The following is a 23152-nucleotide window of genomic DNA, read 5'->3' on the forward strand; positions in this document are numbered from 1 at the left end:
CTGCCTATAAATGTCCTCTTAAGTATCTCTCGCATTAATGAAGATTTCTCATTTACTGCAAAATTTCGATTGCTGATGTAGCGATTCACCTTTTTTGTGGTCTTTGAATGTATCTTTTAATACTTAAATTTCAACTGAAAAGTGAAATAAAAAGGGAGCAGGAGCAGTGTGCTTTGAAATATTTTATACTTTTTGTAAGCTTTTTAAAATTTCTTTATATATTTTTATATTTTTCTTATTTAAATTCCTAATTTATTTCTCATTATAATGAGTTTGGAAAGTGAGTAATTTAATTAAAACAAAAGGTCTTTTAAACAAAAGGTCTTTAAAACATTGTAAAGTGCTAGGCGTGCTTTGGCAGCAAGTTAACATTTAATGATAAACTGGGGTTCTCTTGCTCCCTCTGCTGGTGGAACCAGTTCCTGGAGAAAGTAATGTGACGTTGAAGTGAACATTGCTTTTTTTGAAGTACAAGGTTACGGGCATTGGTGGTTGAAGAATAATGGAAGGTTTTTGTTTTCAAAAAATATATGCTCAACCATAGCTGCATTGTAAATGTAGGGAATTTTAAGGATAATGAATCCTTGTTCTTCAGATATGTTTCAAACATGGAGAAAAACCTCCTAGAATTGTGTTTTTCTCCCTTTGGGAACTTTAAAGAGAGCGTGTAGAACAATGGATAAAGAAGGGAAATAACGTGTTTCTGTAATTTCCTCTTCTCCCAAGCATGATTTGAAGCATACTGACAAGTGAAGAGAACAATCTTTTTGAAGCAAACTTTTAAATCCTATTCAAAATAGATTGCTACTATTTTTCTTTTGGACTTCTTTCCCTTGAGGTTTGATTCCTGTTGGGAACTTTCTTCCTGTAAAAACAGTGAATAAATATAAGTTAGAGCACATTCTCTCTCTCAGTTAGCCAGTTTTCAGATTAACTGACTGCCCGCTGCTTTGGGTAGCTAGGTAGGAGAAATGGTGCAGACATGGCTCTGTGCGTGAAGCTGCCTGAGCCCTCTGAGGCCGAAGGTAAGATCTGACAGCCACCAGGAGCAGTGAGGGGCAATATTTAAATGTAAAGAAAGTTTAAATAGATAACAAAACTGACCCAGGCCTTGGAGAATGAAAGTGACTATTTCTTAAGGAAAAAAAGGCCAGAAACTATTTTCAGTTAAAAGTCAGTTTGCCTTATAAAAAATGTCTTGTAGACTATTTAAAATGTTTCAGTGTGTCAAAAGTTGTAACACCCTACTCTCGAGTTTTCTAATTCTAAATGATTTGACTGAATAATTATTGTATTCTTCTTGAAACGGTTTATGTTGAATAAATACATCACGGTAACTCTCTAGAGCTGTAGATTTGTAGTATGAATGATTCACCATTTAACCAAATGATCCTACTCAATAAGCAATTGTTCATCTTTACGGTTTAAGGGAAAAATTCCTCATACTTAAATGTTGAGGAAGGAGAATTTTTACCTGTGTATTTCTGTAAATAGGTTGTTCTTTGTCTCTTTACTCTCTAAATGAATTTATATTCAAATATAGATATTATTGGAAGTATACATAATTTTATAAGCTCTGAAGATTTAGTATTTGTAATCCTGTCTTCACACTCATTGTTGATTTAACTAATGTACCTTATTATTTTTAGCCATTAAGTTTCAGGATTCTTTTTATTATATTAGCCTGAGTTAAAGTAATCTAAAGTCAGTCAGATTCTTGACAGATAGTTAAGTTGTTCCTTGGGCTTTTGAAATTCAACTGTATGTGTTTTGTGGGCAAGTATTGTATCCACAGTAGGATATGAACTCTTAACACATGACAAATGCACTGATGTTTGTTACTTCCAAGCCCAATTAACCATTAAGTTTTGTTTGATATTTATCTAAATGACTAAGTTAATTTTTTTTCTTAAAGATTGGCACTTAAGCTAACAACTGTTGCCAATCTTCTTTTTGTTGGTTGTTTTTTTCCTTCTCCCCAAAGCCCCCCAATACATAGTTGTGTATTCTAGTTGTGAGCACCTCTGGTGGGACACCACCTCAGCATGGCCTGACGAGCGGTGCCATGTCCACACCCAGGATCTGAACCCACAAAACCCTGGGCCGCCGAAGCGGAGTGTGTGGACTTAACCACTCGGCATGGGCCGACCCCCTAAGTTTACTTTTAAAAAGTATTTACCTGACAGTAAAAGTAAACTGCGTATATGTATGTGTGTGAGTAAAACTTGAAAAGGTTTTTTTTTAAATGAAAATTTGCCACTAATTATAGAATCAGAACCTAGCATAGAAAGAGATCTTTGCATTCATTTCCAGTTTTCTCCCTTCACAGATGAGGAAGCGTTTTCCCCTCTAACATTTGCTGTTGCTTGACAGCAGTCGTTCTCCAGCATCTTTCTGAGGGATGTGATGTTCACTTTGATATCAGTGCCTTACTGGGGGGAGGGGCAAGGAAGTGTCCATGCAGGGAGTTCCCAGAGGATGGCAGAGAGAGAGCGGTTGTAAATCTTGACTGCTTTACTGTTCCAAAATACTTGAAAGCACCTTTGATCATCCTAAGGACCTGTGAGGTGGAAGTTTCGATCTTTATTTTGCAGTTAAGAAAACTGAGATAAGTATCACAGATAACTCAGGTATTATCTGAAACCATTTAGCCAGTAAGTGGCATAAATAAGACTTGAATTCGGGTCTCTGTACAAACCTGCTGCTTTTGACTATACCATACAACTTGGTGAAGTTCAGACTGAGTGATAGGGTCAGACATTGGACAAGAACTCAAGTCATCTGATATACAGCCCCATACTACTTTAGAAAAATAATTCTTTCCTTTGAATTTTTTTGAGATGCCATTAAGAATTAGAATTATAATTTGTAAAGCTCCAGTTTTGATTTTTTTTTTAATAAATTTTTTAAAATTTTTTTCCTTTTTCTCCCCAAGGCCCCCCTGTACACAGTTGCATATTCTTCATTTTGGGTCCTTCTCGGCATGGCACGTGGGACTCGGCCTCGGTGTGGCACGTTGAGCAGTGCCATGTCTGCACCCGGGACTCGAACCAACGAAACACTGGGCCGTCTGCAGCGGAGCACGCGAACTTAACCACTCGGTCACAGGGCCAGCCCCTTGATTATTTTTTTTTTAAACTGCTATACAGGGGCTGGCCCCATGGCCTAGTGGTTAAGTTTGGTGCACTCCACTTCAGCAGCCCGGGCAGGGACCTACGCCACTCAGGGGCAGCCATGTTGAGGCTGTGACCCATGTACAAAATAGAGGAAGATTGGCACAGATGTCAGCTCAGGGCAAATCTTCCTCAGCGAAAAAAACCAAAAAGCAAAAATTGCTGTACAGCTCTCTTTAAACCTTGGAGGAAGGGCTGAGTTAGAACATTCCAAATATTGCTACTCTGTAGAATGCAATACAATAGTTTGGTGCCTAGAAGATACATCTTAGTAAAGACAAAATGACAGATGTTAGAAAACGAAGTAGGTGCCTGCCATGGCAGCAGGATATTGATTCAAAAGGGTATAGTCTTTGTTTTATTAAAACATTTTTGAAATGAAGTAACTCAATTGTGTGCGTTACTCTAAAGCTGTTTACGTACAGCTTTAAACCTCAAAACACTGAAACCAAGCAATTTTATTAATTTGGTTTAGTGGTGGTTTTTTTGTAATTTTTCTTATGAAAAGTCTCAAGCTTACCCAAAGATTAGAGAAAATGGTATAATGAATGCTCATTACCCATCACTCAATTCAGTTATCAATATTTAGCTATAGTTAATTTGGTAGAAGGAAACCTGTAGCAAATGATCAGAATTCCACTGAAGATTTAAAACCATTGAGCAGGGAAAATCCTGCCACAGAAGTCTAAGTTCTGTGTTTGCGTCATAGTTTTCCCTGGTGCACCCCATTTTGAATTTGACTACTTCCCTTTGACAACTGTGACCCATAATAAAACATAATGAGCTATGAAATTTAAACTATTATCAACAGCAGGTCTGTTTCTGTCTTCAGTAAGTGATTGATGATTTTGCTCAGTGGGAGGAAGGATCCTGACTTCAGTAGTTTTATTAGTAAAATATGACTCTCCCAGCTTATTTTTTTAAGGGCCTTTTTCTTTCAATTACTTATGGAGTATGTAGTGAAAGGAGAGAGGGAGTAGATTTCTTTTTCTTGTCATAGAGTAGCATCTTGAAGGATGGTGTACTGAGGTTACATATTCACTAAAGTCATGTTATTTTGTGACTAATTTTATAACCCTAAGGCATAGAATAGGTGATAATTCTACATTTTAAAGTGAGAGATTATAATTTGGAGTATCATAATACTGTGCCTAAGCTGAGATTCCTAGAATATAATTAAAGTGAGATTTGGATTTCAGTTATACTTTCTTGGTCTGTGTGATATTTACTTCACAGAAAACTCTTTGAAGTAGGGTAGGCCTGAATAGAGACTAATAATAGACCTTTTGTTGAATATAAAAAGAAAATGCATTTTGTTTCTTTGCACACAAAACAATGGTTTTCCTGTTGAACTTGCGTCTGCTGCTTTGAAGAATATTATAATTTTTCAATAATAACAAAGAATACTAGAAACTATTTTCTGTGTGATTTATAGGTGATGGTTTTAAATAACCAGTGTGCTTTCAGTTTTAAAAAGATGCATAAACTTGGATTCATGAAACTGTGTGGGACAAATATCACAAATCAGAGCAAATTTTAAATTGGGTAATAATATCATTAACCTTTGAGCTTGTTTTATGTTCATCATTCCACTCATTCCTCTGGAATACTTCTGGTTCTTAAATGGATTCGTAACTCAAAACTACCTAAAACCTGTTTGCTATTTGCTGTCTGATTTGTTCAATGTTGAAAACCCGTGTGTTTGACTAGTTTGCTCACTTTACTTGGGTGTCATTTATTATTTTAAGTACTAATCATTACAGGGTAAAGTGTTGGGAATTAGTATTAGCCAATACTTAATCTTAATATAGACTTAGTTATGTTAAAATAGATGGAGTATTTGGGGGGGTTGGGTGTAGGAATAAGGAATCTGAAAATTCCTAAATTATATCATTGTGCAGATGGGGGAAAAAAAGAGCATATAAAGATAACTTTTGTGGGTTTGATACCTTCTTTGAACATAGTTTTCAGGGAGGATTTATGTTTAAGATTTTCAACAATTTAGTTCTGTGATGAAACCTGCTTTTTCACTTATAACTCCCAAGTTATATCTTAAAAGAACATTTATGTCAGGACAAAGCAGTCTTACACATGAGTGGTTTCTGATACCTGAAAATTTGTGGGGTTTTATCAAACTTTGCAATGGGAGCATGATATGCCATTTTTCAGAGATGCAGGACTTCTAATCGCCTTGACTGTGCGTCGGTCTGCCACAGTGAGTGTGCAGGCGTTTCTCCTGGGATTGACCTCACACTTGGAAGTTTAACAACGTTTAGAGAACTTTTTCTTATGGATCTATTTTTCATTTAATAGTGACTGTTTTTTAAGGAAGAAGTTTATACAAGTAGTCATTTTTCTTTGCTAGTTACAAACTTGCAGTCCTATTGTTAATTGGAAAATAGATCATAAGATTAAGATGTGGGACATTCTTAACAATTTTGAGATAAGATGTCTTGCATTTTTTAAATATATAAAGCTTTGGTACTTTTTTTGTTAAGTTGATTTGTTTCGTAAATGATTGTCAAGAGGTATTCTTTGCCATAGATTCTTTAAGTTTTGACTACTTAAAACTATTCTTTAGGTTCAGAGTACGGAGGGAGAAGTTCCTCATGTTCCAGCCACTTACCAGCTGGGTCTTAGCAAGTCAAAAAGAGGTAAGTAGACCCATACCCACTAGTTCCCCAGCACATTACCAAAATGTCGTCAGTTGATTTGGAAAAGGGGTTTTTATCTGTCAGTGTTTGTAGCACCTGTAAGTGTAAAAAGAAGACTAAGAACACAGGTTTGCAGGCTTCATTATGGTTTAGTTATAGAATTTTTTTATATCTTCTTGAAAGCATGTGCTCATAAGTCATTGTAATTTTTGCTTATCCTGTTATCATCTTGTTACACAATTCCATGTACTCTAAATATTTTGAAGTTCTGCTTAAGGGATGTAGGGAAGTGATAGTGCAACAGGTCAGGGCTACTTTCTACATGGTTGTGATTGAGATGTGTGCTTGTATTGCCCATCTCTGGGTTTTCATTATTTAAATCTGGCTCCTAGGTATAATATGTGAATATGCCTCTGGCAGAAGAAAACACCAATCTCTCAGCAGTAGTTAAAGCTAGTTAAATTAAATTCAAACTATGGATCAAAGGTGAGTGGCTGTAGGTAGCATTCTTCCTTTGAATTATTAATTATTGACCAAAATACCTTGGAATCCGTTCCTTTCACTTTTAACTTGCAATGAGAAAAACATGTCTGATCTTTAAAGTTACAAAGCTTTTGAGATTTAGAGGAGAGGAGAGAGGAAACGAAGAAGTTAAAATGACCACTGAAGGTAGGGCTGTTTATTTTTAAAACTTTACACATGCTGAACCACCCTGTTTTTTTTTTAAGCAAAAATTCATATGTATGTTCCTAGAATAGCAAATTACATGTGTGTTCTGATCTCTGAAATGACTTCATAAGAGACAATTTGCATATATTCTTTTCTTTGATTGCAATATGGTACTAAGAAACACTAGTTCCTACTCATTGGGTCACTACAGTTCTGGGCAGACACAAAAAGAACTTTACTGCTTAATTTTCTTCCCCTTGTAAGTTCATAAATATCTGTGTATGTTTCTGAGCTGTCAGGCAGAGTTGACAGCCATCAAGGGGCCTTTGCTTTAGATAGGGAGACAAAGGATACATTGGAAAAAGCAGCTTGCCCTGTGTCAAAAGGGGTAAAAACAGTATAATTACTTTAAGATCTTTCAAGAGTAAGCTTCCTGTGGTGGGAAGGACGGAATGTGGTTTATATTCACCTCTGGGTTTCTTCCTCTTACTGAAATAAGGTCTCTTATTTCTGGTGGCATAAGTAAAAATGCTAACATTTTTATGAATCATATTTTTCTAAGTTAAAAGTAAAATGGTTTTGTGTGTACATGAGAGGGAGAAAGAACAAGGTGTAGTGTTTCAGTCATTTTTGAGGGTGGCCTGTCAGGTTTGGATAATGTGATATGCAAGCATCTTAGATTAATCGTAGTTACAGAATTAGAATCACTGGTAATTTATTTACTTTACAAGTTTGGTAAAAAAAAATGCATGTAGTACATATATAAAAATACTTCACACTTTAGTAATAGGACTTTTGAAGTTACGGTGATCTTACTGTCAAATCCAGTCCTAGGATTTAAAAACTGAAGCCCACAGAGGTTTAGCAACTCAACTCCTGTCACAAGCTAACCTTCAGTAGATACTGTTGAGTGTAGTCCAATATTTTCCGTATTACAGAAGACATTTAATGTTTTCTTTAGCCTAACAGAGTGTACTGGTGTTCTCTTTTATTTCTTTATGATACTGGATAAGTAAAATTTCCAGATTTTGTTTTGTTCTCATTTCAGCGTTGGCTCTAACTTCCTAGTTTTTAATTAGAAATGATGTCTTATCTCTTCAGTTAGGACAGAGGTCTGTTTCTTTTAGTTCCACCTTTTTCTTTGGCAAACTGTGTTCTTTGTGAAATTGAAATATCTCACTAAAGAGCCTCGATTGTGATTACAGTTTACAAAATAGTTTCAACTACTTTCTACTTAGTTCCGGAAGCCGCCCTGTGAGATAGATAGGAGACTTAACCTGATTTGCTGAGGAGCGAAGCTGTTGCTTATAGTGGTAAAGCAGGGACTTGAACCCAGGCTCCCATGTTCTTCTACTGCCCACATCTGTTCTGAAGCCTGTGTCTACACTCTGTCCTAACCTCTGTGAGCTCAGGACTAACCAAGGAGGGGAGAACTCGGCACAAACTGTCCTCCACTGCAGAGAAAGCCTGAGCAGAGCTGCTCAGGGCGTCCTGGGCCCTCTGGCCACTGCCCTTTGCCCGACCAGATTGGCAGTTTCACTTCTAAATTCTTTAAGCTTGACTGCTTTAATTTTGTTGTTGGTTTAAGAAGATAGTTATCGTCATTGACTCATTCAGCAAACATTTTTCATTGTTAGCTTGCTCTAGGTATTTGGGATACAAAGAAGAAATAAGGTTTCTACCTTCAGAACACTCACAGTCTAGTTTGTTTAAAAAAAGACATGCAAATATAATTACGGTGATAACTGCTATGACATAAGATGTTAATCGTTTTCTCAGTCAATGTAATGCATAATTAGTATCTATGGTAACAGCTTATTCCAATTTAGTTTCACAATTATTCTAATTTACCTAGGCTTATCAAGAGTATGGATCAATTCCTTATATTTTATTATGCAGGGTTTGTTTTTGTTTTTGAGGAAGATTTGCCCTGAGCTAACATCTATGCCAATCTTCCTCTATTTTGTAAGTGGAATGCCTGCTACAGCATGGCTCAATGAGCCGCATGAAGGTCTACACCTGGGATCCGAACCTGTGAACCCCGGGCTGGCAAAGCAGAGCACGCGAACTTAATCACTTTGCCATCAGTCTGGCCCCCAGTTTTGTTCATTTTAAAATAATATTACAGAAGTATTCTAAATTTTTAATGGGGAAAAAATTATTCCATTCCGTATTGCTCCAGGTTGAACCTGAGGCTACAGTGTAATAGTTTTCAAAGTCAGAAAGACTTTGATTTTGGACTCTTCAAACATATTAGCAAGTTCTTCCTTCCTATCCTTCAAATCTTAAATGAATGTGGATTTGGTAAACACTTTATTTAGCCTGTTGCTTTTGAGGTTCTGCAGAACTTGACTTGAAGCATCTCTCTTAGTAACTGTAACACTTGTAAAGTGTCTCGCCTGTGGCAGTTGTGGTGTGGATGGGTGTGTGACCATGCTTGCTATGAGCTCAATTGGCCTTTTCACTTACTGAAAAGAATTTTTTTTAGGTTATACTAACCAGGAATTAGAATTTTGAAGTGAAAAATGAACAGGGTTTTTATAGATTAACAATATTATGTACTGGTTGAACTTACTTGAGTTTCATGCAATTCTTATGAAATAGTTGTTTCATAACTTAGAAATGTTTGCATCATTTGGAACATCAGAGGCATTTAAGTATGTCTTTGCATACAAATTATTTAATTTATTGGCCTTAATTGTATTCTTTTCTTATTAGGAAGATAAAAGTTTTTACACACTACATTTAAACTTCTAATTTCACCTACTGAATATCTTTATATCTTTACATTATGGAAATGGTCTACTTTGGGGCTCTTTTATTAGAGCCACTGATTTTTTCAACCAGTTGTCCTCCAAGAATAAGACATTAATTGGATTTACCAAAATACATTATAATTAAAGCTTAATTAGCAACTGAACACTGAGAATTTGTGATAGCTCTGATTGTTTTTGATGAATTGAAGTTACCTCCTGTGCCTTGAAGCCACAGTTTTGCATAAGTAACACTTACTTTTCTAAGAAAGCGTCAATGCTGTGTGTCATCTATTTGTTGGGAATCATATGTCTGTAATCTTACCGTCCTCATTGAAGTCATATGTAGCAGTTTTGTATGATGGTGTTTCTTTCGGTAGATCATCTATTACGTACCGCAAGTCAGCATTCTGATAGCAGTGGTTTTGCTGAAGATTCAACAGAGTCTCTCTCCGTTAATCATCTTCAGGTAAAACTTTCTATTGTAGTAGGCACTGTGATTAACTGCTTCAGTTTAGGCGATTTTTCAGTAGCTATACATTTTAAGACTGAATCTGTGTAGTCTTTATTTTTCAAATGACTGTAAGAATAAAACTTTCCAGGGATGCAGATGTTATCTAAGCATTTGGCTGCAAATTTTAGATTTCACTAATTCTTTATCTCTCTCTGACTGAATATTTAAGAACAAAAAAAACTCCCTTATTTTTGGACTACCAGAGAAGAGAGTTTATTTTAATCATTATTCTGTTATTTTTCTTATTTTTACTATCATTGTCTTTCAGTATTTTACAATAATTGTTTATTTAATAACTAACATTGAGTGTGGATCCATGGCTTGCTGAATATTATATTACTTTTAAGGTATGGTATACTAGATAACCCAGAAGATAGGCACATCTTTATCCTCAAGGAGCTTATAGTCTGTATTTGTAGTACATAGAATGTACATGAAAGTTGTTTAAAACTTTATAAGCAAATTTTAAAGAAAATTGGAATACGAGAAAATGAGAACCCAGAAAAGAGCCTTTAGAAACGTAGCATTTAAGGGATAGACAGACAAGAGAAGTGTCTAAGGAGGCTCCGAGAGAATAATCTCGTGGGTAGAAAAACTGGGAGATGGAGGAAAAACTTTTGAAAGGAGAACTATGGCCATCAGAGTAAAAAGATGAGAATTTGGCTATTTGGAAACTGAATTGAGTGAGTAATTCTGATGGAGTAACTGAGGCAAAAGCATGATTGGAGAGTAAATTGAGGTTAAGGAAGAAAAGATCTGAATGTTGACTGTTTTTTCAAATAAGGATGATAGCTGAAGGATGATAGGTCTTTTGGTCTTTTTCATAGGGTAATGACTTAGAGAAGCTTAAGGGAGGGGACTGGAAGAGAAAAAGAACTTGATGCAGGAAAATCTGGGATGAAACTCCAGAAATACCCAAGTTCTGGAGAGGATGTGATCAAAAGCACTGGTTGGAAGGATTAGCTTTGAAAAAAGAGACATAGTTTCCTTTCAGAATGGAGAGGAGGAGAGTGGTATGGGGAAGTTTGTAGGTGTTGGGGAAGAAAGTTGAGAAATTTTTGTCCATTTTCTCTGAGTCAGTGTCATGTTGGAAAAAAAAGAGATGGGTAGTGAAAAGAGGATTTAAGGAAAATAGTAAAGGTCTAGAATAATCTTTGTCAGAAAGTGGAGGGGTTTCTGATCAGGAGCAATAAAAGCAGTCTTGAACAGCATCCGAGGCGGGAGACCCTAAAAGTATAGAAGCATCATATCAGTTTGGTATTTTGTTAATGATATTTCTCATTTGAATTCTCCATCCTTCCTCCTGTCTTCCTTTCACAGGTTCAGGAGTCCTTGCAAGCCATGGGGAGTAGTGCTGATAGTTGTGACAGTGAGACAACAGTCACATCATTTGGTGAAGACCATGTCAGACCAATAGCACAAGAATCAGAGGAGGAGTCTCCGATTCCTTTTCAGAAGGGAAGCAAGAAGGCAACATCAGTTGCTGACAAAAGAAGGTCAGATAGCCAGGATTTCCCGCAGTGTGAGACTGTTGAGAATAAAGGAAATAAACAGTCCACTGGTAGTGCAGGGGATCCTGCTACTGAAATTACTGAAACGAAAGAGGACTTGTCTCCAGCACAGCCATTGGAACTGCAGAGGGAAGCAAGTGCTGAAAGTGATGTGGATAAAGGCAGTGAATGTGAATTTGCCCAGTATACCACGCACCATATTCTGAAATCGTTGGCTTCTATTGAAGCTAAATGCAGTGAGAAGGGCTCGGAAGATACAACTGGGCCTCCCTCTTCTGTGGACAGAGTTACTACAGCTTTGCAAAGAGCTCAGATGAAGGTGTGCAGTCTGTCTAATCAAAGAGTAGGGCGTAGCTTGATAAAGTCGAAAGATCTGTTAAAACAGAGGTACTTATTTGCAAAAGCTGGCTATCCTCTAAGAAGGTCTCAGTCCTTACCAACCACCTTATTGAACCCAGTGAAGGTTGTGTCCTCTGTCAATGTTCGGTTGTCCCCAGGAAAGGAGACCAGATGCAGTCCACCTTCCTTCACCTATAAGTACACACCTGAAGAGGAACAGAAGTTAGAAAAAGAGGTGACTGAGTCAGATGGTCAGTCTTTAGTTAAATCCACCATTTTCATCTCTCCATCATCTGTGAAGAAAGAAGAAGCCTCTCCGAGCGAGGGGAACCGGTTGGAGGAATGCCATGCTCGAAGGACTCCCACTTGCTCACTGTATGCTCCGGCGCCTATTTCCCAGTCCACCTGCTCCCTTCACTCTGTCCACTCTGAGTGGCAGGAAAGGCCCCTGTGTGAGCACACAAGAACTCTGAGCACTCACAGTGTTCCCAACATCTCGGGCGCCACCTGTAGTGCCTTCACTTCCCCTTTTGGGTGTCCCTACTCACATAGACATGCTGCCTACCCTTACCGAGCCTGCTCTGCGAACCCTCCTTCTGCCATCGAAATGCAGTTGCGAAGAGTGTTGCATGATATTAGAAACTCACTGCAGAATCTTTCACAGGTATGAGAAAAAGTATATCCTTCTTAACTTTTTTCTTTATTGATCTGTGCACCTCTTGATTCACAGAGGATCTAAGATCCAGCAGGCATGAAGCACCTCGCTTTCATTTTCTTACATGCCTAAACTTACCTGTGCCTGCGCTCCTCCTCTACTCTTCCCTCCATCTCAAAGGAAAAGCTGTAACTAATCCCGAATAAGGTTAATTTCTCTGCTCACAGTCTCCCTTCCTTCTAGAGAAGAAATTTCGCTCATTCGGTTTCTTCCCTTCTGTAGCTTCTCCTCCAGTGTCTTTGTCGGAGTCAAGTTGTCCCTGTTATTAAGAATCTTCCTCCTCAAGTACTTTCTCTCCTTCTCTCTGCCATTTGACAGTGTTCACCACCTCTTCCTTTCTAAGTTTTCCTCCCCTTGGCTTCTGTGTCACCGTGGGCCTCCTGGTTCTGCTCGTAGCTCTCTGACTAAGCTTTCCCTTCATCTACTGACTCCTGATGCTGCTCTTCTGGCACAGAATTAGTCTGCCTCCACTGGGTTCAAAGACTGCCGTTACCTCAGAGAAAAACTCAGGTAAAGTGTGAATTCAAATAAAAATCCTCTATGTGTCTTGTCACTCTAAAGTCCTCTCTGTCAGATGTTTTAGTGAGCTGGAAATAATTTCAGAAAACTTTGAGAATAAGCAAATTGTCTTTAGGTTTGCCTTTCACATTTCCTTTCTAAATCTTTCTCTGAACTACTTACGTTTAGACAATTGAGGAAATGAAGAAAATGACAGTGTAATGTAATGATCAGAGTGTTGAGCTGGGAGTCAGGAGGCCTGGAATGTATATAATGGATCTCTTATGATAATGACATAGTAGACAGCAAGCCACTTTGAAAGCAAAAATGAAAGTTGTAACTTTTTAAGTTGTATAGTAAGATATACCTTCTTTCAAATATAGATTTTATCCTCATGACAATTGTCTCCTAATTATTTTCAGTCTAACCAGAACGTGGATGTCTGTCCTTACATGTGGAGGTTCCTCCTTACAAAACGGAGTTCTAATTAGTGAGATATCTGTCTATGAGTGAGATATTTACCCTTTCAGCTATAATTACGTGAAACTGGGGATTCTTAGGGCCCTGTCCACTGCACCCTCATTGTGCACCTCTCTCTTTCGGCCAGCTTGTTCTGCTCTAGATGTGGTCTTACTCTTGGATGTCCCATCAGTTACTCAGCTAATTAATTTTCCCACCCTCACTCCACCCTACTCAATAGACAGATGCTCTTCATGACCTGGCGTCTGCCTGTGTCTCCAGTCTCACTCCTTGTGTTTGTGTTCCAGCTGTATTGAACTGCATGCAGCCCTCTAAATTGTTGTGCGTTCCTAGGTATCCGTTTTTACTTATGCCCCCCCTTTTTTTTTTCAACTTGTAATGCCCCACTTTTGCCTTTCTTTGCCTGACGAAGCCCTGTTCATTTTTAAGACTTAGCTCAGGTATCACCACTGTTGGGAACACTCACACATCTAATCTGGATTTTGGTGTGTTTCCATCATAGCACTCACCCACTCACCCCAATATTAAAATAATTTTTTTTAACTTTTCCGTCTTACACTATGAGAACACTTGAAGGCTGGGAATGCCTTTTCTCTTCTTTTCTCCACTATGTAAAATAGTGACATATAGTAGATGCTCAGATGTCTAAAGGATGAGTGTGACTATGGCTTGCTGCTCTTTCCAGCCAAGTCAATGCTTTCTGTAGTCTCAGAGTGACGTCTGCTATTGCTTCTACATTTTTGAGTTTCGTTTTTGTTTTTCTACTTTCTCAAGGCAAGAGGGAAGTCCCGCAAGACACAGATTTGAACTGTACCTGTGCTTTGCCTCTTCCTCATTCCTATACCTGACACAGAGGAGTAAAGGGAGCAGTGGGGACTGATTTATTTGGTTCCTGATTACAATATGAAGTGTTTTGTTCGTTTGTGTCTGTCTCAAAGAGAAAAATATGTAGCCCCAAATCCCACCTTTTTAACACCTTAGATAATTTGAAAGTAGTTACTTTAGCTTTGGTTTGTAACCATACTTTCACTCTTTTGAAGTACCCTATGATGAGAGGACATGACCTTGCTGCTGCTCCATATCGTACTCAGAACTCGTCTGTTCTACCTCTTTATGAAGTAAGTTCTTACTGAAATCTTTGTGTTACGAAATAATTTGTACGATTTAGAAGTATGATTTTGTTATATTGTATTTTAGAATACTTTTCAGGAGCTCCAGGTAATGAGGCGGAGCCTGAATTTGTTTAGAACACAAATGATGGATTTAGAATTGGCAATGCTGCGTCAGCAGACGATGGTTTATCATCACATGACAGAGGAGGAAAGGTAAAAGTTCGCTTTGTCTTAATGTAGCTCTAGTATTTTTCGATCCAGAAAGCATTGTTGACCTTTTTTGTAATCTGGTTTTTAGTGTTTGGGATATTTGTGAGAGAGGGTAGAGGAAGAAAGACGAGTTCTCCTAGTGATTACTCCTATTGCAGTTGCTCTCGTGCTAGTTTATGAAACTTGGAATTTTAATACCTTCTGATTGCTTGTGAGAGAGTTGTGAATATGAATCCTCCAGACTGCTGTTTTCAAACTGTGTGCCTGTCACCATACCGATAGGTATGAAGTTGATCAGCTGCAGAGTTTGAGAAATGCAGTCCGAATGGAACTTCAGGACCTGGAACTGCAGCTGGAGGAGCGCCTGCTGGGCCTGGAGGACCAGCTGCGCGCCCAGCCCGTGCCTTCTCCCTTCCGCTCCTCAGCTCTGGTGGTACGGTGCCGGGGGGGTTGTCGTACTTTTCACTGAGAGTTTCGTTCTAGTCTTCCACATCATTTAGGACAAGTACCTTAATTTAAAAACACTCATTTTGATAGCATTAGAAGCATGCAGAATGTTTAAGAGGCCTTTCCTTCAAATCAGTTGAATGTGCAAGTTGTGATTATTTTCCTAAATATTTAGTATATTTAGAAATACATTGAAAATTTTTAATCATAATTTTTAATAGTAGAAAATAAGGAGCAACACAAAAGTTTGGGTGTTTTAAAGGAAAAATGATAGTGGGTTAATGTATGACTAATTTAGATTTTAATCACTGCATATAACTGCAAAGAGCACAAATATATATTTCACCCAGTCTTTTTTTTCCCCCTTTCTTTCCTTCAAATAAATAACCATTTATCTTAAACTTTTTCTTTATTTTGAATGCTTTTCCATTCTTTATGTTTTTTAAGGAGTCAAGCAAGATCTTTGTAAGGTCAGAAATCATGTATACAACTAAGAGACTAAAAAGAAATACCATTTCTCTTTATTTTATGCCACTTTTCATATTATAGTGTTCCCTTCCATGAAATTTGAACTTCAACAGTTGTATTATTTTTTTATTTATTTATTTTCTTGAAGATGATTAGCCCTGACCTAACTACTGCCAATCCTCCTCTTTTTGCTGAGGAAGACCGGCCCTGAGCTAACATCCATGCCCATCTTTCTCTACTTTATATGCGGGATGCCTACCACAGCATGGTGTGCCAAGTGGTGCCATGTCCACACCCGGGATGCGAACCGGCAAACCCCGGGCCGCCAAGAAGCGGAATGTGTGAACTTAACTGGTGTGCCACCAGGCCAACAGTTGTATTATTTTTGATACTGTCTTTGCAGTTTTAGAATATATTGCTTTGAAATGTTGACATCTTGAACTTTTCTCTTTGTTACTTGAACAACATATTTGATTTTGTTAAAAATAGATGAATACACACACACGAATATATGCACGCGTATGGAGTAGAATCAGTAGAATAAGAATGTGTATGTGTAGCTAGAGACATATGTGTTATGGCATAGCATACAATATCCTATATCAGCGATGAATATTTTTCCATAAAAAGTTTTGATCCATTATTCTGAGAGATGTGTTGGTGACAGCAGAGAATCAGAACATCATCTGTGCACCTTCTGTCACAATAACACATTTTATAGGATCCCATGATAGTTGAGGGTGACCTTTGTGACATAAAGGAATGTTTCAGGGCAATAATTAGCCAATTCATTTTATAATGAAACATTTGCAATTTGAAAAAATATACACACACACATATCTATTGTTCTTACTTTTTCAGGGAATGTGTGGCAGTAGAAGTGCTGATAACTTGTCATGCCCTTCTCCACTGAATGTACTGGAACCAGTAAGCCTCTCTCCTTTTCTATCGCTGGGGAAGGGAATGATAGAACATTTCATAAACACACAATTTTCCTAGTCTACATGAAATGGCTTTTTTAGGCCGCTAGACAACCGGTAATTGCAGTAGTGATTTATCTGTATGGCCTAAAGGAGGTAATGCATCATAAAAAGTATTTAATTTATACTCCAGGGGAAATGTGCTTTCAGTCTGATTCTGGGTCCTTTAGGTATTTGGATCTGTAAGATGACTACTTTTTGAACAAGTCTGATTTTTTAAATATTTTAAACAAATTTGGTTCATTTGGGGGCGAAAGCATTGTGAGTAACTATTTTGATTTTCACTAGGACTCTTCCTTACAAGTAATTTGGACTCCCATGTGGTAACAAGTAAAATTCATCTAACTATATATTCTAGTTACACATTTTATGGCTTGATCTCACTATGAATTTAAGTTTTTCTTGCTGTTTTTGCAAAGGAAATTGTTTACTAAATGAGTTAATTAGAATCACGTCTTTACAAATTAAGTGATTTTTGGCAGGAATCACAGCTAGGATTTTAACCTTTTTTTAACTACCAATCTTAATTTCAAGAGAGAAGACTTACAGTTTTTCTGATCTCCAGGTCACTGAACTGATGCGAGAGCAGTCCTATCTGAAGTCTGAATTGGGCCTGGGACTGGGAGAAATGGGATTTGAAATTCCTCCAGGAGAAAGCTCAGAATCTGTTTTCTCCCAAGCAACATCAGAGTCATCTTCTGTATGTTCTGGTCCCTCTCATGCTAATAGAAGAACTGGAGTACCTTCTGGTGACTCAGTGGGCAAACCCAAGACCCATCTAGTACCGAGAAAGAAAGTATTCCGAGCATCAGTGGCCTTAACACCAACTGCTCCTTCTAGAAAAGGCTCTGTGCAGATGCCTCCAGATGTGGAAAGTTCCGAGGAAGTTGGAGCAGCTGAAGAAGCCTTAGAGGCTATAGGACCTAAATCTGAAGTGGAAGAAGGGCATAGAAAAATCCCATTAATGCCAGCTGCTGAGGAAATGCATAAAAACGTGGAGCAAGATGAGTTGCAGCAAGTTATACGGGAGGTGAGTAAAATCTATGCTTAATTAGTTTATATTAGTAGATACGTATTGGAGGAGGTTTTATTTTAACATTATAAGATATTCCTTTGATTCACTGTATTCAGTAATTTTCAGAGTGCTTTTAAATTAACTCTACCATTGATCCAGCTGATGTCTATTAAGATATATTTGTAATAGCATTTCTTCAAATTTCATACTCCAGTGTGAAATAATTTTAATTCTCTGTATTTACTCTTATGAAGAAGGTATTTGTAGGGCTCAAAATAAATGTGACAAACTCTTTAGACTTCTGTTTCCACATTTGTAAGATGAGAGATTACAATTTAGATTTCTTCCAGGATTAAAAGCTGTCATTTTATAATGTCAAATGACATGAGAAAATGGTGGTGTGATTTCAATAAGTATAAAGAATTTGATCTGTTTGGTTTAGTATATGTGCTGCCGAAGTGAGCACTTGATCTGTTTGGTTTAATGAGTAGAGAAATGTGGACATTTTATGAGTTATTCAAAGATAGAAATGCAGAATGAAAAGAAGGTTTATCCTGGATGATGGCAATGTGCAAACCTGAAGCATTTAACTATGGTTCTAGGTCACCAAAAGGACGGCAAAAAATTAGGAAGATTTGTAGTCAAAAGTCAAAAGTTAATTGAGAAAATTAGTAAAATAGCTGTTTTTGGCGCTAGGATCAGGTAATAAGGAATAGTATATATATCATTTAAAAAGGGAGATCTCTATAGATACATTTTTATGATGGCTTTTTATTTTTCTCCTTTTTTTCTCAAATCACACTTTGTCTTTGGGTGCAAAATCCGGTAGATTACATGGGATAAAAATTACACGTGGTGAATAGTATGTTTTTTTCCGTTCTGTTCCCTCATCTTAAGAAGTAGCTCTAAGGAAGAACCATAATTATCCATAGTTCTTTCCAACTGAGATGTTAAAACCCATGATGAGAAAGGATCTTTATTCCTTCCATTAGTTAAAAAGAGGAATATCTTATACATTAAACAAAAATCACTTTGTAAGTATCTTAATGAGTATCTGCTCTGTAAAGCATAAAAGAAACATACATATAAGACATGAAATCCTTAAGCTTAAAGGCTAGTAGGGAGGTAAACAAGACTAACTCAAGAAACAATTGAACAATTACACAGAAAAGCATTTAGTGTAATGTATTCAAGAACTGAGAATTTAGAAATGGAAAAGGTCAAAATGAGCCAGAGAAATTAAGGTCAGCAGTGCCCTATTTTTAATCTGCGTATTTCCAATAAATTCAGCAATATGAACCTAATGTATTTTTAGAATTAATTTCTGAGTAACATAGAACATATTTCTAGTGGTCATAGGTCAAGAAAGGTGGCAGCAGACCAGAATCTTCCCTCAAATGGGCCATTGATCCTCTGGGTCCAGAGATTAGTTCATGTGTATTAAGTGCCATCATTTATAGCCTCATGACAGTAGCTTGAGAAGTACATTAAAAAGAAATACAGTCAGTTTTGCTGTAGTGTAATATATGCATTCCTAAAAATTGTTGTGCTATACAAATTCGTGTGATAAAAACCACAGAACTTGTGGGGAAAATAGGATTAGAAACATAACACTCAAAACTTTGTCCGTGACATATTAAAAAAAAAGAAACCTAATAAAAACAATAGCACAGTTTTATGCACGTTAAATGGTTAAGAAATACATAAATACTGCAATAAATATGGTGCTTTGCCTTGAAAAGACCTGAAATTTGCTTATGGAATTGAGCCTTGGAAGGGTTGCAGCTTGTGAGTTACTGTGAAGTGGTGGAGGAGGGTGATATGAAATCCAGCAGAAGGTTTTAGTACCCACTATGGATAGCTGTGGCTGCTAACACACAGTGGACTGAGATAGCTAGTAGATGTTTAATGTGTGTGCATTTTGTGTGCTGTGTTCCTGGGTTCAGCTGAATGCATCATCTACCTTCACCTAGTGTTACTTGTGGATGAAATTGCATATAAGCAAACATGAAATTTACATTATAGTCAAGTTGTTTCCTAATATCTCAGTCATGTTGAGACAAATTCACTTTTCAAAACAAGCGTTATAACAGAAGAGATTGCATATATGTAATTTCTTTTCATGACATGAATCACCAACTTAAAGTTTAGAAGATCTTAATTCTATAAATTCATTTGTCCCACTAATGTAATTATTTTTATTGAGTTGGTTGTAGCTGGCTAATGTTTAGCAAGCTTGATATATCCACCGTAGTGGTATATCCACCTTATTCAGTTACATGTGACTGATTATAATCCATTCTTATATGTTTCATATCGAAGATAATTTTTGAGTAAAATAATTGTTTTTCTCCGTGCTATATTTGTTACTGAAGAAGTAAGTTTTAAGGTACATTTTTTTCCCCTAGAAATGTGATATTTTGTTCCTTTTAGCTTGCTTTAATTTAAAAGTTTTCTTTGAAAACTCAACTTTATGATGCTTGTTTGGTACAAATACTCCCTTAAGGCACACTTGAGTCCTCATTTTTAGAGTTGATAATGGACGGCCTGATGTGTGCTATGAGTAATTTCCTAGAAGTAAAGCATTCCTACACCAGAGCATTGAGTCTTTGGCTGATAGAACATGGCACATAGAGGAGTCCATTGTCCTGTTACACTGCCCTGGTCCTCGAGAATTACTTAATCATTTATAAGAACCTCCTGTTAAATAGGAAAGATTTCGTAATTTGAAGACATTTAAACTGACATGCAGGTCAAATGTTTGAAGAATTTTTCAGAATTTGTTACTGAACCTGTTAATTAGAAACTCCCTAATTCAGAACTTGGTGTAGTTCGGAGGAAGTTAGGCTTAACATTTACCCTTTTACTGTCTTAAAAGGAGGACTTACCAAGCAAGGGTATACGGGTCAAACAAGGCGTAAGAGGAATATCGATGTGCTTAAGAAAATAAAAGGTTTTAAAGCACTTTAAAAGCATATATTAAAAAGCATAAATTAGTCCAATGCCATTTATAATGAAAAAACCGTGTTAATATCATCTTAGTTCAGTGACAATGGTGTACTGTTAGACTTTGTTTACAAAATATTTAAAATTCAGATTAGTCTTGATTCTGTTCATTTCAAATCTGTAATCTTTTTACCTAAATATACATGGTACTGAATTCCAATTTTTTTCAAATTTATTGTATCAACTTCCAAGAAAATTAAATTAGAGTCTGTCTTCCCAGTAAATTCTGAGTCCCCGACCCCGTTAACAAAGCCACTATTCAGGAAGGCAAGATGCAAGCTTGGGTTGAGCAGTTTTGCAGGTGAGGATTAAGTGTGTTTGGCAGATGCTTTGAGGGACGTTTTCTTATTGCACTCATGGGTGCATGAGAACAAAGATGTCTGTCAGGCCTTTGTTTCCATCATTTCACCACATGTGGTTTTTAAAAGGAATGCTTTTATTATTTATAATGTGTTAGTACAGTAGAATTCTTCTTTAAAGGAGAACACTGAAAGTCCTTTCAGACAAATATTTAATACACTCATTCAATAACTATGCTTTTGTCAGGTTAAACATACCTCTTTTCTGCAGATTATGTATGTTGTGGTGGGAAAAAGTACACTCTCTTGGAATTTGCCAAGTGGTCTGTGAAGTATGTAATCCGTGGTCTAAAGCTGTTTACAGTTACTTAAAAAAAAAAAAAAAAAGGAAAAAGATTACTTAATAGAAGGAATGAGCATGTGCCCACGGAAGCAAATTCAACAGAATTAAAGGTCAAAGAGTAAACATAGATTTCTTTGTGTTTAGAGAGTTCTTTGTTTATTGAAGTTCCTAGGGTTGGTTCATGCTTTTTAGTATCTATGTTACAGTTCATCTGACATGCTTTAAACATGTATTTTGGTAAATACACAGCATGCCTGTGTTCTTATTATAACTTCTTTTAGTGATCACTTGATATAATGGCTGCCACGAAGCAGGCACTCAGTAGATGCATGTTAAGTGGATGCATTGCCCCACTGCAGACTTGCAGTCAGTCTGTTAACGTTGCCCATGAGCATTCCTTTCTGACTCTCAAGTAGTCTGTCTTCAGCTTGTACCACTTTTTGGAAATTGTGCTCATAAAGGCAACTTTACCATCATCCCAGTAGAGTTTTCTCACTCCTAATCCTTCCAACCTCTCTGTAGCATAGGAGAGTTTAGAACTAATTTACTTATCCATACATTTGTTCCTTCAATAAATTAGTAAAGGCATCTTGTCATTTTCAGTGCCAGTCTGTCTGTAGTCCTTTATCTTTCTTCTCTCTGTTCCTTTTTGTGTCTGATACTGTCTCACTCTCGGGCTCTCTTGTTCTGTCTCTCTCACTCTCTTGTTGATGCATTCAGTCAGACATGGATTGAGCACTTACTGTATGCCAGGATACATTGATAAAGGAGACCAGTCCTCTCCCTGAAGTAGCTCACAGCACACCACTTTCCATTTGACCTCATCCTTCCTATCCTATTTCCTTGGACTCCCTAGTAAGAACTCTCTTGTCAGCTAGGCTCCTTTTTTGCTGCCCTCTCATCCAAGGTGCTCCTGCTGCAGTTTTCCTTCCTCACAATCATCTGAAATTGTCCTTTCTTTTTCATGACCTACTATTTTGTGTGTGTGTGTGTGAGGAAGATTGGCCCAGAGCTAATATCTGTTGCCAATCTTCCTCTTTTTTGCTTGAGGAAGATTGTCCCTGGGCTAACATGCATGCCAGTCTTCCTCCACTTTGTATGTGGGATGCTGTCACAGCATGGCTTGATGAGGTGTGTGTAGGTCCGTGCCCGGGATCTGAACCCACGAACCCTGGGACACCAAAGTGGCACGTGAGAACTTAACCTCTGTGCCACCAGGCTGGCCCCATGACCTGCTGTTTTAAGTCTCCCATTCTCTGAGAATTTTTTATTTTTCCTCTTCCGGCTCATACTGGTCGCTCATTTTTCAAAATTTATTCTGTTCTTATGTCATTAATGAATTAATAAATTATTTTTTCCTCTTAATAGTTTATAAAACAATATTCATTTTTTGCCCATCTAGATTAAACCTTCCTGATGGTAGAGACTTATGTTTTACTCCAGTAATGTCTGTACCCTTAAAAATGTTGGCACACATTTTTGGTTTGTAGAGAATACTTTTGGCTAGTTTGTTTTTTGAATGATGAAGAATGATGAGATTTAATAAAATTGCCATATCGCATTGGACAAAAGGACGAGAAAGACTATGTCATGGTCTTTTGTAAATACAGATTTGCAGAGGTTCTGATTCAACACGTTGTAATTGCACTCATATACTGTGGCTAAGAGATTCTAGTTTTCCTAATATTTTTATCCAACACATATTCGTTTGAAAAATGAACCTGAAGTAGCATGGACTTCAGAAACTATTTTTAATGATGTTTAAAGTTTAGAAATATTGGTAGAAGGTAAAATGAGAAGCTGTGTTTATTTAAATATATTCCAATACAGATGGTTGGTAGCTAAGGAGTGTTTGTTTCTGTGAGTACTTACATATAAATCTGTGTATTGTGTTCCATTTTTGCATGACAGATTAATACAGAGCCATTTTTGGAAAGACTTCAATTGAGATATGTTCAGGATGTAC

General features: G+C 37.2%; 1 protein-coding gene across 4 annotated transcripts in view; it reads left to right on the forward strand.

Moving 5' to 3' along the window:
- ITPRID2 (ITPR interacting domain containing 2) overlaps positions 1-23152 on the forward strand; it is an 84664-nt gene that overhangs the window by 58434 nt on the left and 3078 nt on the right. For 3 of the 4 annotated variants that reach the window (XM_046659391.1, XM_046659390.1, XM_046659388.1), the window contains 8 exons: positions 5755-5827; positions 9630-9718; positions 11084-12277; positions 14347-14424; positions 14504-14631; positions 14911-15061; positions 16405-16470; positions 17089-17553. In XM_046659391.1, the coding sequence (XP_046515347.1) occupies positions 5755-5827; positions 9630-9718; positions 11084-12277; positions 14347-14424; positions 14504-14631; positions 14911-15061; positions 16405-16470; positions 17089-17553 (2244 nt within the window). The remainder of the gene's footprint in view (positions 1-5754; positions 5828-9629; positions 9719-11083; positions 12278-14346; positions 14425-14503; positions 14632-14910; positions 15062-16404; positions 16471-17088; positions 17554-23152) is intronic. The other variant, XM_046659389.1, reaches the window with a different exon arrangement.

The sequence above is a fragment of the Equus quagga genome, chromosome 4 (genome assembly GCF_021613505.1).
Source record: "Equus quagga isolate Etosha38 chromosome 4, UCLA_HA_Equagga_1.0, whole genome shotgun sequence".
In the NCBI taxonomy this organism is placed as follows: Eukaryota; Metazoa; Chordata; class Mammalia; order Perissodactyla; family Equidae; genus Equus; species Equus quagga.